This window comes from Rattus norvegicus, chromosome 1 (assembly GCF_036323735.1).
Source record: "Rattus norvegicus strain BN/NHsdMcwi chromosome 1, GRCr8, whole genome shotgun sequence".
NCBI lineage: Eukaryota > Metazoa > Chordata > Mammalia > Rodentia > Muridae > Rattus > Rattus norvegicus.
The window spans coordinates 1,160,916-1,174,857 of record NC_086019.1 but is presented as its reverse complement, the minus strand read 5'-3'; the positions used below and the strand labels follow the sequence as shown (position 1 = coordinate 1,174,857).

General features: G+C 35.4%; 1 protein-coding gene across 5 annotated transcripts; it reads left to right on the top strand.

The window, feature by feature from the left end:
- The first annotated feature begins 2,754 nt into the window (after positions 1–2,754).
- On the top strand, positions 2,755–13,618 carry Vom2r2 (vomeronasal 2 receptor, 2). 5 transcript variants are annotated; one of them, XM_063282912.1, is made up of 6 exons: positions 2,755–3,058; positions 5,698–5,980; positions 6,423–7,226; positions 8,079–8,295; positions 9,497–9,634; positions 12,713–13,618. In XM_063282912.1, the coding sequence occupies exons 1-6, from the start codon at positions 2,853–2,855 to the stop codon at positions 13,594–13,596; spliced, it is 2,532 nt and encodes an 843-aa protein (XP_063138982.1). In that variant the 5' UTR covers positions 2,755–2,852; the 3' UTR covers positions 13,597–13,618.
- The last annotated feature ends 324 nt before the right edge of the window (positions 13,619–13,942 follow it).

Sequence of the window (13,942 nt, the reverse complement as noted above, 5' to 3'; positions counted from 1 at the left end):
GGGGAGGAGTCTCTAATACATGGGCACTGGGAACATTTTTCTGAACAGAACACTAATGCCTTATGCTCTAAGATCAAGAATCAACAAATAGAACCTCATAAGACTGCAATGCTTCTGTAAGGCAAAGGACACTGTCATTAGGACAAAATGCCAACCAACAGATTGGGAAAAGATCTTTAGCAATCCTACATCCCATAATGGGCTAGTATCCAAAATATACAAAGAATTCAAGAAGTTAGACTCCAGAGAGCCAAATATCCCTATTAAAAGGGGGGTACAGAGCTAAACAAAGATTCACAGCTGAGGAATATCTAATGGCTAAGAAGCACATAAAGAATGGTTCAACATCCATAGTCATCAGGGAAATGCAAATCAAAACAACCCTGAGATTCCACCTCACACCAGTCAGAATGGCTAAGATCAATAACCTGTCGACAGCAGATGTTGGTGAAGATATGGAGAAAGAACAACACTCCTCCATTGTTGGTGGTATTGCAACCTGGAACAACCTCTTTGGTAATCAGTGAGAAGGTTCTTCACAAAAGTGGACATTGTATTACCTGAGGACCCAGGTCTGCCTCTCCTGGGCATATACCCAAAAGACGCTCCAACTTAGAACAAAGCCACATTCTCCACTATGTTCATAGGAGCCTTATTTATAATAGTCCGAAGCTAGAAGAACCAAGATGCCCTTCAACTGAGGAATGGATATAGAAAATATGGTACATCTACACAATGGCATACTACTCAGGTATCAAAAAACAATGACTTCATGAAATTCATAGGCAAATGGAATGAACTAGAAATATCATCCTGGTTTAAGTAACCGAATCACAGAAAAACACAAATGGTATGCTCTCACCGTTAATTGGATAATAGCCCTAAATTTCGATTACCCAAAATGCAATCCACAGACCACATGAAACTCATGAACAAAGATGCTCAAAATGGGGATGTCTCACTCCTTACAAATGGAAACAAAAATTTCCATACGAGGGGATAGGGAGTCAATGTTAAGAGCACAGACTGCAGGAACAGTCATTCAGCTCCTGTCCCATATGTGGCCCATATATATGCAGCTACCAAAACTAGATAAGATGAATGATGGTAAGAAATGCATGCTGACAGGAATTGTATATAGATCTTTCCTGAGAGACACAGCCAGAACAAGTCAAGTACAGAGGTGAATGTTACCAGCAAACTACTGACCTGAGAATAGGACTCCCATTGGAGAAATTAGAGTAAGGATTGAAAGTGCTAAAGGGGCTTGCAACCCCATTAGAACAAAAATGTCAACACCCAGAGCTCCCAGAGACTAAACCACTACCCAGGCTGACCCATGGCTACAACTACATATGTAGCAAAGGATGACCTTGCTAGGCATGAATGGAAGTAGAAGCCCTTGGTCCTAACAAGGGCAGAACCCTGGTGTAGGGAATTTTGGGGGGTAGAAACGGTAAGGTGTATTGATGGAGAGGGGAACACCCATATAGAAGGGGGGTTGTAGGAGGCTTGTGGTCAGGAAACCGGTAAAGGGAATAACATTTGAAATGTAAATAAGAAATACCCAATTAAACATAAAAATCAAGATGCAACAAACTAACACAACAATCGGATTTCTATGATAAATTTTCAATCCCAAATACATCCAAACAATAAACTTACAAACAGTTGATAAGGATATAACCTGCCTGCCCAGAAAATATAAATTTGATTACAGAAATCCACCACATCTACCTTGACAATTCAAGACCACCCAGATGCAGATCACTCTTCTCTGTCTCCATCTTGATTTTTCTCTCTTCTTTTTCTCTCCCACCTTATTTTTTTACTGTACAATCATGGCATTGACCTAACTGGTACCAGCCCTCTCCTATCTATAGAAATCAACCTACATATCAGACATGCATCTGTCTTCTTGCAATGTAATCCAAGACAATACCATTTCAAAACATATACCAACTAGGCATACAAATATATGTTATATAATAATATCAGCAATAAAATTCTCTCTCATAAATGACAGGTATATTCTTTTATTCCTTTAAAGAAAACACATAAAATTATTCTCAACCATCTTATTGAGGTATGAACATACATCAAAGAGAAAAATATTTACCAAATGTCATTGAGTGTCAAGAACTGATTATCAGGCAAGAGATCAGCATTACAACCCATTAAATGTCTGCATAGGAATTGATATTGAACAGGATGCACGTTGAATCTGTATGATTCCAGGAATTATTGGATTTAGCATAATGACATATTCTTCAGATCACAAGAATCATGGGGAGCTTAAGGAGATTTTGTGAACATGCTCAACTCCTGGCTCAATGTTGCATGTGAAACTTCCCTTCCCTACACCAGGGAATGAAAAACATAATGTGCCATAATTCAACTCAAAGTCCAAATGATATGAAACATTTATACCTTCTCAACTCTTGTCTTACTATAAAAGTTCTGAGAAAATCTATTGGGTTCATAAATATTGCTGTTGACACATGGTCTGTTGAAGGCTGTTCAAGAGAAGATTGGCCTTTGGAATATTTGTGGCATGGATGTTAATGAAATCATGGCCGCTGTGGATGGAGAACATTATCTTCAAAACATGTTTTTGGAAATGTTTTGATCAAAAGTTTTCAGACCTCAGATGTAGAGCTTGAGGCCAGAATTTTCCCATTGTATCCAGGGAGCAGAACATATGATGAATGGAAAGAAACTGTTGAATATAATTAAGTGGATCGCCCGTCAGCAGAAGCCTTAAAATATACAAACTGGGGTAAATGTGTGTCTTATGTTTGCCTACGTAAGAATCAGGTTTCACAATTGCTCCATGCTAGATCCTACCAGACATGAAGAAGCTGTGTGCTTTCACTATTGCCTTTTTTCCTCTGAAGTTTTGTCTCATCTTGTGCAGTTTGACTGAACCCAATTGCTTTTGGAGGATAAAAAAGATCGAAGTTTATGATGGAGATTTGCAAAATGACTGTGGTTTTGTCCTTTTTACACTTGAGAGCCCTATTGAAGAAAATTTTTATAATCACATTATTAATTTTAGGTAAGTTACTAACTTAATTTCTTGTTTCAATATTATGAATTAGAAGTATATAACTGTACACAGCCTTTAAGATTCTGTCCTGTTTTTCCCCTTGTAACTTTAGGAACCACAGAATATTAATTATAACTTCAATCAATGTTTTGATACTTTCAAATGTGTCACAGTTTCCGTTAGCTTTAGTACATTGACTCTAGTTCACAAAGCTGGAAAACAAGAGAGACTGGATTCTATCTCTTGAATCTTTGTTGATATACATTGAAATATGTTTTTACCTTTACCTTGAGTTCATAATTCCCACTTTTGGCAAAATCTCAATATGAAGAGACTGCATCATTGCCTCTTTTCAATTTTCTGCCAACCTTTCCTTTATAAGCATGCATCTAAAGACATCAATAAAATGGTTATCTAATTTTGGCCTCTAAAAGTTGGGCATACACTCAGACATTGAAACGTGTGGTGGTGGTGGTGGAATGATGTCTACTATATATGATTAAATGTATATTATTACATATATACTTATGAGTGTATATATATGTACATATATGTACATATATATTTAAATATATATGTACATATATATATATATATATATATGTCTTGCATTATAAAATACTCTTTAAAAGAGCCCCTCCTGTCATTCTGGAGTTGTCACTGAATATGGAAAATGCCTGCCAGATTTCTTATTCTGTTACCAGAATATCTTTTCATCCAGTGATGCAAACACTCAGTCACATACTAGAATTATTATCTGCATCATATGGATATTCAATATTTTTCTCACTTTTAAAAAATGTAACATTATGGAAAATCTAGGAGAATAAATGTATTTCTTGTTGATAAGAAGCTGTTCTCAATGTGGCTGCATAGTTCTTAGATTCCAAGTGTGAGATGTTATCATTTGTGCCTGCAAATCATGAGAGAAGGGATGTTGAAATCACTCAAATTTTAACTAATCCATGAGCTTGTGACATCATTCTTTCATAAACTGAAGTTTTCTGCACTTTTCTATCCCTGACTCTCATCCCATTTCTTATTCAAATTTGGGTCTTTCCGATTTAAACAAAATATTTTCTAATTGTTAGCAACAGTATACTTTGTACACTTTGATATTGGTGGTGGCTTCACATTATTGTAATTCTGTGTTAGGTCAGTAGAAATTCAATTTCTGATGCATTCTGTATCATTCCAGATCTCATTGGAAAAAATAGTGGACATTCTCATAAGTGACACTTCTACAAGTCATAATAAGATTTAAATTTACAAATATATGAATTGTATCAATACACTTTTAAGGTTTAGAAAGAAAAACTTAGATTCAAACAGTCAATTAAAAGTGAAAATTTCAGCAAAAAGAGCCTGTTTGGTGTTTTAGTCCTGATGAGAGGTATTTGCTAGTAGTAACAGATGAACAGATGAACTGCCAACTATGCTTGGGCAGAGGAACACATTTGAAATGAAAGAAGATCTTAGGGTTAAGACATCTATTAAAGGACCTTAAAGAATTAGGAGACCTGAAGTGTTAAGAGAAATTTCAATCCACTTTTACAAAATTAAAATAGTAGCAACACACTAAAAGGTGACTTCATGTTGACGTGATAGGAGCCAAAAGGATAATATTCAGGTTGCACAATATATTGCATCAGTTTATGTACTTGAAATGAATAAATAAATTTAAGTGGAAGATATCTTTAAATATGTATTGTTTAATGTATATTAACAGTTGAAACTATTAAATGCATGTTCTATGAACATGGAAACATTATTGATAATGTTTCCTACTATGCTATGTATAGAATTAGCATTTTCATATTGTATAACTTCAACGAGTTATTCCTAATTTGAAATTTGAAAAATGTTCTTACTGATATAATAATTTCTCTCCTCAAAACACTGATACTCCTTTTGAAGTAAACTGATTGCTAGATAATTTACACAGATACATAATTCATTTTGCATAAACTTACTCTGTGTTAGGTATTATTATATAAGGGCTTTTGAATATATTTCTAAATGATTCGCTTTTTAATCTTTTATGTTCTTTTGCTCTGCTTGATACTCAAAAATTATTTTGAATTTTGATACAATTTATTATGCAACATTTGGTATAGGATCATAAGCAATAGAAATTCTTAAATATGCATTAATGATATTTTTAGGGTTAAAAAGTACATGAAAAAGAAGTTGGACAAAATTTTTTGATGTAATATATGATTCAAAAAATATTAAAATTATTAACATGTTTAATATAAATTACATTTAATTACTAAAATTATAATGCAAATGTGTTATGTATTTCATGTGTTGTTTATGTCATGCTTTTTATTTTGTATTTGTGGAATTATATCTCCAAGAATATATTATAACAGTCTTAATCAATTGGACGCTAATGTAGTCTGAAGATGGTATTCAGAGGTAAAATAGTCCCCTTATTGATTGTCAATGTTACAAAATTTAGCATAGGTTAGTATCATGGGTCTATGAACTTTTAAATTGTATTCAAATCTTAAGATCTCTAATTAATGAGACTTATTTCATGACATTTAGACAGAAATATAGAATGCCTTGTGATACAAACTTAATTGCAATTGAAATTTTCTTTTTCAAGCATCTCCCTTAATCATCATTATGCTTGATTTTAGGATACCAGCAAGAAAATATGAATTTTTTCTGGTAATGTTTTTTGCTACTGATGAGATCAACAAGAATCCTTATCTTTTATCCAACATGTCTTTGATATTTTCCTTCATTTTTGGTATGTGTGAAGATACAATGGGAGTTCTGGATAAAGCATATTTACATCAAAACAACTATTTCGATCTACTTAATTATAACTGTGGAAGAAAGAAACGTTGTGATGTAAAACTTACAGGACCATCATGGAAAACTTCCTTAAAACTTTCAGTTAATTCAAGGGCACCAAAGGTAATAATGTGTGACACTGGACGAATTACCAACTTTAAATTCCATTTGCATGTGCCTACAAGAAAACTTGGACCCCATGCATTTATAGGTATGCTGCTAAACACACACACACACACACACACACACACACACACACACACACACAGAGAGAGAGAGAGAGAGAGAGAGAGAGAGAGAGAGAGAGAGAGAGAGAGAGAGAAAATAAAATAATCAGAGTGTATAACTATACTGGGCAAACAGAAAAAGCTGGTTTCTAGAACATACAGTTTTGTCACGAATATTCTAGAATATATCAGTAAAAATCTATGATATGTATTGTGTAATCTTACTACCCTCAATCTGAGTTCTGAATGGTGAGTTGCATTACATGTATTTATGTCCAAACATCCTAACAATCATCTTCCTCATGTGAATGTTTCATCCTCTCTTCTATACTCTTTAGATTTTCTTTGGACCATTTAATCCTAACCTGAGTGACCATGACCAGTTTCCCTATATCTATCAGATAGCAACCAAGGACACATATTTGCTCCATGGCATGGTCTCCTTGATGTTTCATTTTGAATGGACTTGGATAGGACTGATCATCACAGATGATGACCAAGGTATTCAGTTTCACTCAGACTTGAGAGAAGAAATGCAAAGGCATGCGATCTGTTTAGCTTTTGTGATTATGATCCCAGAAAGCATTAAGTTATACAACACAAAGTTTAAGATATATGACCAACAACTTATGACATCTTCTGCAAAGGTTACTATCATTTATGGCAAAATGATCTCCACTCTAGAACTCAACTTTGCAAGATGGACATATTTAGTTGCACGGAGAATCTGGATCACAACCTCAAAATTGGATGTCATCACATATGATAAAGATTTCAGCCTTGATTTCTTCCACGGGACTGTCATTTTTGCCCACCACCACAATGACATCGCTACATTTAGAAATTTTATGCAAATAATAAACACATCCAAGTATCCAGTAGATATTTCTCAGTCTATGGGGCAGTGGAATCATTTTAACTGTTCAATCTCAAAGAACAAGAAGAAAATGGATTTTTTTATGTTGAAAAACCCAATGGAATGGTTAACACAGCACACATTTGACATGGTCCTGAGTGAAGAAGGTTACAATTTGTATAATGCTGTGTATGCTGTGGCCCACACCTATCACGAACTCATTTTTCAACAAGTAGAGTCTCAGGAAATGGCCAAACCCAAAGGACTATTCACTGACTGTCAGCAGGTAACGTTTCTTACATTTCATTATGCTTAGATTTATCAATGTGACCTTTCAGGCCCCTGAGAAGTTCACATACATTTGTTAGAGGTTATCTCTTGATATAAAGTTTTCTATACTGCAAAACTCCAAAATGACCTATTTACATGGATATATATCATGCACAGTGATAAGTTTTAATAGGAGACAATACATTTTCATAAATATAAGTGAATTATGTGAAAATTTGTTTTAACATTTAACCAAATAAGTTCAAAATTTAAAAGGAGCCAAGAGTTTCATCATAAAATCCTTAAGTGATAACTAGACTAGAATATTTTTCTCAAGAAGAATTTCTCAAAAATGAGTACATGTGCTCTGATAATAGCTATTCATTTAAATTAATAATATTTATAACAACACGTATGATTAAGAGTACACATTTCATTAAGTTAATGGGTATTTCATACATCTATGCAGTATGTCCATGATTGACCCACTACCATTCTTTACTTCCAAAACTTCCATATTTTATAACTCCCCCTTTTTTCTTACATATTTGGCTTTAGCTTTTAAATATTATTTTAGACAGACATGTGTACACATACACACAAATACCATGTGATTTGTTCTCTGGTAATCATTTATTCTAGCTTTCTTAACCAGCAACAATTAATGTGAAGTATATTAAATTGTAATTATACAATATAACATGTAATTATAATTTGTAATAATACAGTATAGTGTATTTTACTACATGGGGTTACTATAATATACCTGTATTTTCTGAAAGACATTAAAAAATTATGGGACATTCTCAATTTGGTATTTTCTGTATTGATATGCATTTGTAATCATATAATGATTCATCTCTTTCAGGTGGCTTCTTTGCTTAAAACTAGGGTATTTACTAACCCTGTTGGAGAGCTGGTGAACATGAATCATAAGGAAAATCAGTGTGCCAAGTATGACATTTTCATCATTTGGAATTTTCCAAATGGCCTTGGATTAAAAGTGAAAATAGGAAGCTATTTTCCTTGTTTGCAACAGAGTCAACATCTTCATATATCTGAAGACTGGGAGTGGGTTACAGGAGAAACATTGGTAGGTACACTACAATTTTTATTTTTTAAAGATATCTAAATTTTAAAATGGGAAGCACTCAACAATACCCCTGTGGTCAAGACCAATTAATATTCTTGCAAATGACCATTCTCAGTTACAAGCACCAAAATTAAATGACACTGAAATTCATTTGATCTTGTTATAGGGATCAAAGGACTCTGAATCCTATGGTCAATTGCATCCATATGACCATTTACCCTACCCTACAGAAACATATTTTTTTAAATTTATAACAATATATACAGTTAAACACACACACACATATGTACATATATATACATATATATATATATATTGTTACTACATATAAACTATATATAACCTGATTATGTATGAACATAGTTGTTGCCTAATTAAGTATAGAATAGATTCATTATAAGAAGTATTTTCCTAGATTAAAACTTTTTTAATTTATAGATTTTTATTATTAATTTTACTTATTTACATTTTAATATTATCCTCCTTCCCAGTTTCCCCTCCTCTGCAGAATATTGCCTCATCTGGCATCAGAGTGAACAGAGACCCTTGGTCCTGTGAAGGGTGCATGCCAAAGAATGTGAAAATGTTAGATCATTGAGGCCAGAGTGGCCAGATTGTTGGGGAGCTCTTTAATAGATGCAGGGGCAGGGGTGGGATGGAATGGGGATTAAATGTTTTCTTTTACACTTAGGAAAAGTTCATTAATTGTATGAGAGTCTTATATGACATACTTTTTTCTTATTTATTGAACAAGTCTACTTGTGATATCCTACCTTCTCTTTCCATACAACTCTGTGTTCTTATTATTTTATCAGTTTTTAAGAGAAAAACTGATGCCACATAAAAGTTACATTTGAATTAATCACTTTAGCAAGGAGAAAATTTAAATTATTACACCTAAAATGTTGCATATATAATATTCATGACACAAATTATTGTATGATATTCAATGCATTTCAGGGTAATATAAAATAATAAATTTTCAGAGGAATACATCTGTTAAATTCCAAAATATTAATCTATGGTTCATTTTATATATGATGTATTCATGATCTTCACACAGACATACATATTAAATACATATTTATATAACATATATAATGTGCATATTTCATGTATATATATTGTTTATTTATAATTTATATTTATATGTGTGTGTGTGCCTGTGTGTCTGTGTGTCTGTGGGTCTGTACGTGTATTGCCTCAGGTTCCCTCCTCAGTGTGTAGTGAGACATGTACTGCAGGATTCAGAAAAAGTCATCAGAAACAAACAGCCAACTGCTGCTTTGATTGTGTCCAGTGCCAAGAAAATGAGATTGCCAATGATACAGGTACATGCTTGCATGCAGAGAAAAATTTGCTGAATTTGAATATCTTCTCTTTACAAACTAGAAATATGATATGTCCTAGATGGAAACTACAGCCCAAAAATCTCCATGTTTCAAAATTTAATTGGTTAAATAATATCAGTTTCCCTTGGACCCAGTTAATTACCTACAATTTCTTTCAAAAACAACCCATGTCTCTCAGAATATAATGGTTAATGCTTTTATACTATGCAGAAAATGCTTAGGGGGACATACATGTCTAACTTTTTTTTTTATTAACTTGAGTATTTCTTATATACATTTCGAGTGTTATTCCCTTTCCCGGTATCCGGGCAAACATCCCCCTCCCCCCTCCCCTTCCTTATGGGTGTTCACCTCCCAACCCTCCCCCCATTGCCGCCCTCCCCCCATAGACTAGTTCACTGGGGGTTCAGTCTTAGCAGGACCCAGGGCTTCCCCTTCCACCGGTGCTCTTACTAGGATATTCAATGCTACCTATGGGGTCAGAGTCCAGGGTCAGTCCATGTATAGTCTTTAGGTAGTGGCTTAGTCCCTGGAAGCTCTGGTTGCTTGGCATTGTTGTACTTTTGGGGTCTCGAGCCCCTTCAAGCTCTTCCAGTTCTTTCTCTGATTCCTTCAATAGGGGACCTATTCTCAGTTCAGTGGTTTGCTGCTGGCATTCGCCTCTGTATTTGCTGTATTCTGGCTGTGTCTCTCAGAAACGATCTACATCCGGCTCCTGTCGGTCTGCACTTCTTTGCTTCATCCATCTTGTCTAATTGGGTGGCTGTATATGTATGGGCCACATGTGGGGCAGGCTCTGAATGGGTGTTCCTTAAGTCTCTGTTTTAATCTTTGCCTCTCCCTTCCCTGCCAAGGGTATTCTTTTTCCTCATTTAAAGAAGGAGTGAAGCATTCACATTTTGATCATCCGTCTTGAGTTTCCTTTGTTCTAGGCATCTAGGGTAATTCAAGCATTTGGGCTAATAGCCACTTATCAATGAGTGCATACCACGTATGTCTTTCTGTGATTGGGTTAGCTCACTCAGGATGATATTTTCCAGTTCCAACCATTTGCCAATGAATTTCATAAACTCGTTGTTTTTGATAGCTGAGTAATATTCCATTGTGTAGATGTACCACATTTTCTGTATCCATTCCTCTGTTGAAGGGCATCTGGGTTCTTTCCATTTTCTGGCTATTATAAATAAGGCTGCGATGAACATAGTGGAGCACGTGTCTCTTTTATATGTTGAGGCATCTTTTGGGTATATGCCCAAGAGAGGTATAGCTGGATCCTCAGGCAGTTCAATGTCCAATTTTCTGAGGAACCTCCAGACTGATTTCCAGAATGGTTGTACCAGTCTGCAATCCCACCAACAATGGAGGAGTGTTCCTCTTTCTCCACATCCTCGCCAGCATCTGCTGTCACCTGTTTTTGATCTTAGCCAATCGCACTGGTGTGAGGTGAAATCTCAGGGTTGTTTTGAATTGCATTTCCCTTATGACTAAAGATGTTGAACATTTCTTTAGGTGTTTCTCAGCCATTCTGCATTCCTCAGCTGTGAATTCTTTGTTTAGCTCTGAACCCCATTTTTAATAGGGTTATTTGTTTCCCTGCGGTCTAACTTCTTGAGTTTTTTGTATATTTTGGATATAAGGCCTCTATCTGTTGTAGGATTGGTAAAGATCTTTTCCCAATCTGTTGGTTGCCGTTTTGTCCTAACCACAGTGTCCTTTGCCTTACAGAAGCTTTGCAGTTTTATGAGATCCCATTTGTCGATTCTTGATCTTAGAGCATAAGCCATTGGTGTTTTGTTCAGGAAATTTTTTCCAGTGCCCATGTGTTCCAGATGTTTCCCTAGTTTTTCTTCTATTAGTTTGAGTGTGTCTGGTTTGATGTGGAGGTCCTTGATCCACTTGGACTTAAGCTTTGTACAGGGTGATAAGCATGGATCGATCTGCATTCTTCTACATGTTGCCCTCCAGTTGAACCAGCACCATTTGCTGAAAATGCTATTTTTTTCCATTGGATGGTTTTGGCTCCTTTGTCAAAAATCAAGTGACCATAGGTGTGTGGGTTCATTTCTGGGTCTTCAATTCTATTCCATTGGTCTATCTGTCTGTCTCTGTACCAATACCATGCAGTTTTTATCACTATTGCTCTGTAATACTGCTTGAGTTCAGAAAGATAATTTTAGGCATAACCTAAGCTGATGTATATTCTTCTTTGATCCTTTGTACGAAGAATCTTGACTACATGTACAGTCCACAAACTTTTTGTCGCCAAGCTTAGACCCTGACAAAGACAAAATGGTCAGAACAACAAGTGTTCTCTAGTGAAACATATTTTAAGAGCTTACATAGCATAAAGGATTAGGCATTTCCTATCAAAGAACTAGAAAAAGAGTGAAGATATCAAGAATGCATCAAGAAATAGGAGAGTGCTTATCATTAATCACAGCCTAAATAAGGAAAGCGGGATGAATGTCAATATCAATAATCTTCATGCCATAACCTTCTATAGCCATAACCATGGAAAGTGTAGTTGGGGGAATAGAAATTGTACGACAACAAGAAGGACATGCATAAGTTTATGAGACATACGGCTTCAAGCATGAAAATATTCCTATACACAAAAGATATTTGAATGAGGAATTGTATGTTCACAAGCCTATATGTAGACACAAAGTGCACAACACCCAAGCAAACAAAATACATAATGTTTTCATCAACCAGCATCAATAAATATGTCAGCATACTACCCTTCTATCTGAATAGTAAATTTATGGATTGAGAAATAAAATAAACTGAGATTATGCATATTAGTAATTATCATATTTTTATTTCATTTTTCTTTAAGAGAAAACTTTTCCATTTTCTGTGATGAAGATTTGTTCTATCACAGAGCGTAGGTTAATGGACAGCAGACTTAAGTTAGTAGTCCCTAGAGCAATAATGAAAGAAATATATTCTCAACCCCAAACTATTTATTGCTATATCCTCTGAATAAAACAAATATACAATTATTAACTACACAATTATGATATTTTGTAAGGGATTATTGTTCTTTGCCAGCAGATATGGAGCAGTGTGTGCGGTGTCCAGATGATTCATATGCCAACTTAGAACAAACCCAGTGCCTCCAAAGAGCGGTGACGTTTCTCGCTTATGAAGATCCATTGGGGATGGCTCTAGGCTGCATGGCCCTGTCCTTTTCAGCCATCACAGTTCTAGTACTAGTCACTTTTGTGAAGTACAGGGATACACCCATTGTGAAAGCCAATAACCGTATTCTCAGCTACATCCTGCTCATATCTCTAGTCTTCTGTTTTCTCTGCTCATTGCTCTTCATTGGACATCCCAACCAGGCCACCTGCATCCTGCAGCAGGCCACGTTTGCAATATTTTTCACTGTGGCTATTTCTACTGTGTTGGCCAAAACAATAACTGTGGTCACAGCTTTCAAGCTCACTACTCCAGGGAGAAGGATAAGAAAGATGATGATAAAAGGGGCAACTCACTTGCTCATTCCCATTTGTACCCTAATCCAACTTGTTCTCTGTGCAATCTGGTTGGTGACATCTCCTCCATTTATTGACAGAGATATACAATCTGAACATGGGAAGGTAATCATCATTTGCAACAAAGGCTCAGTCATTGCCTTCCACTTTGTCTTGGGATATTTGGGCTCCTTGGCTCTGGGGAGCTTCACTGTGGCTTTCTTGGCTAGGAACCTTCCTGACAGATTCAATGAGGCCAAGTTCCTAACATTCAGCATGTTGGTGTTCTACAGTGTTTGGATCACCTTCCTCCCTGTCTACCACAGCACCAGGGGGAAGGTTATGGTTATTGTGGAGGTTTTCTCCATCTTGGCTTCTAGTGCAGGGTTGCTAGGGTGCATATTTGTCCAAAAGTGTTATGTTCTTTTAGTTCGACCAGATTTAAATGTTCTTCAGAAATAAAAAGATAAATTGCTTTATCGAACCTTTGAGAGTTTTAAAATTTTAGATGTTGCTCAACATATCTATTTTGCTTTGTCTTAAGAAAAGTGTTCATAAATCATCAAAGAAAATTAAGTAATATCTAGGGATAGTATTTGTAACACAGAACAGCACTGCCTAAAGCAATATCAATTAGTAAGTTTTGGTGGCAAATGAGCTCTCAGAAGCCTAAACATATTGAGAACAGGAAATATCCATTACTGAGAGGCTACAATCACTTTGATTTGTAGATATGTGTTTAAGAAATATTCTTAATTACAGATTAATATAAGTTGATTCCGCTCCATGTAGGCAAGACAACTTCCAA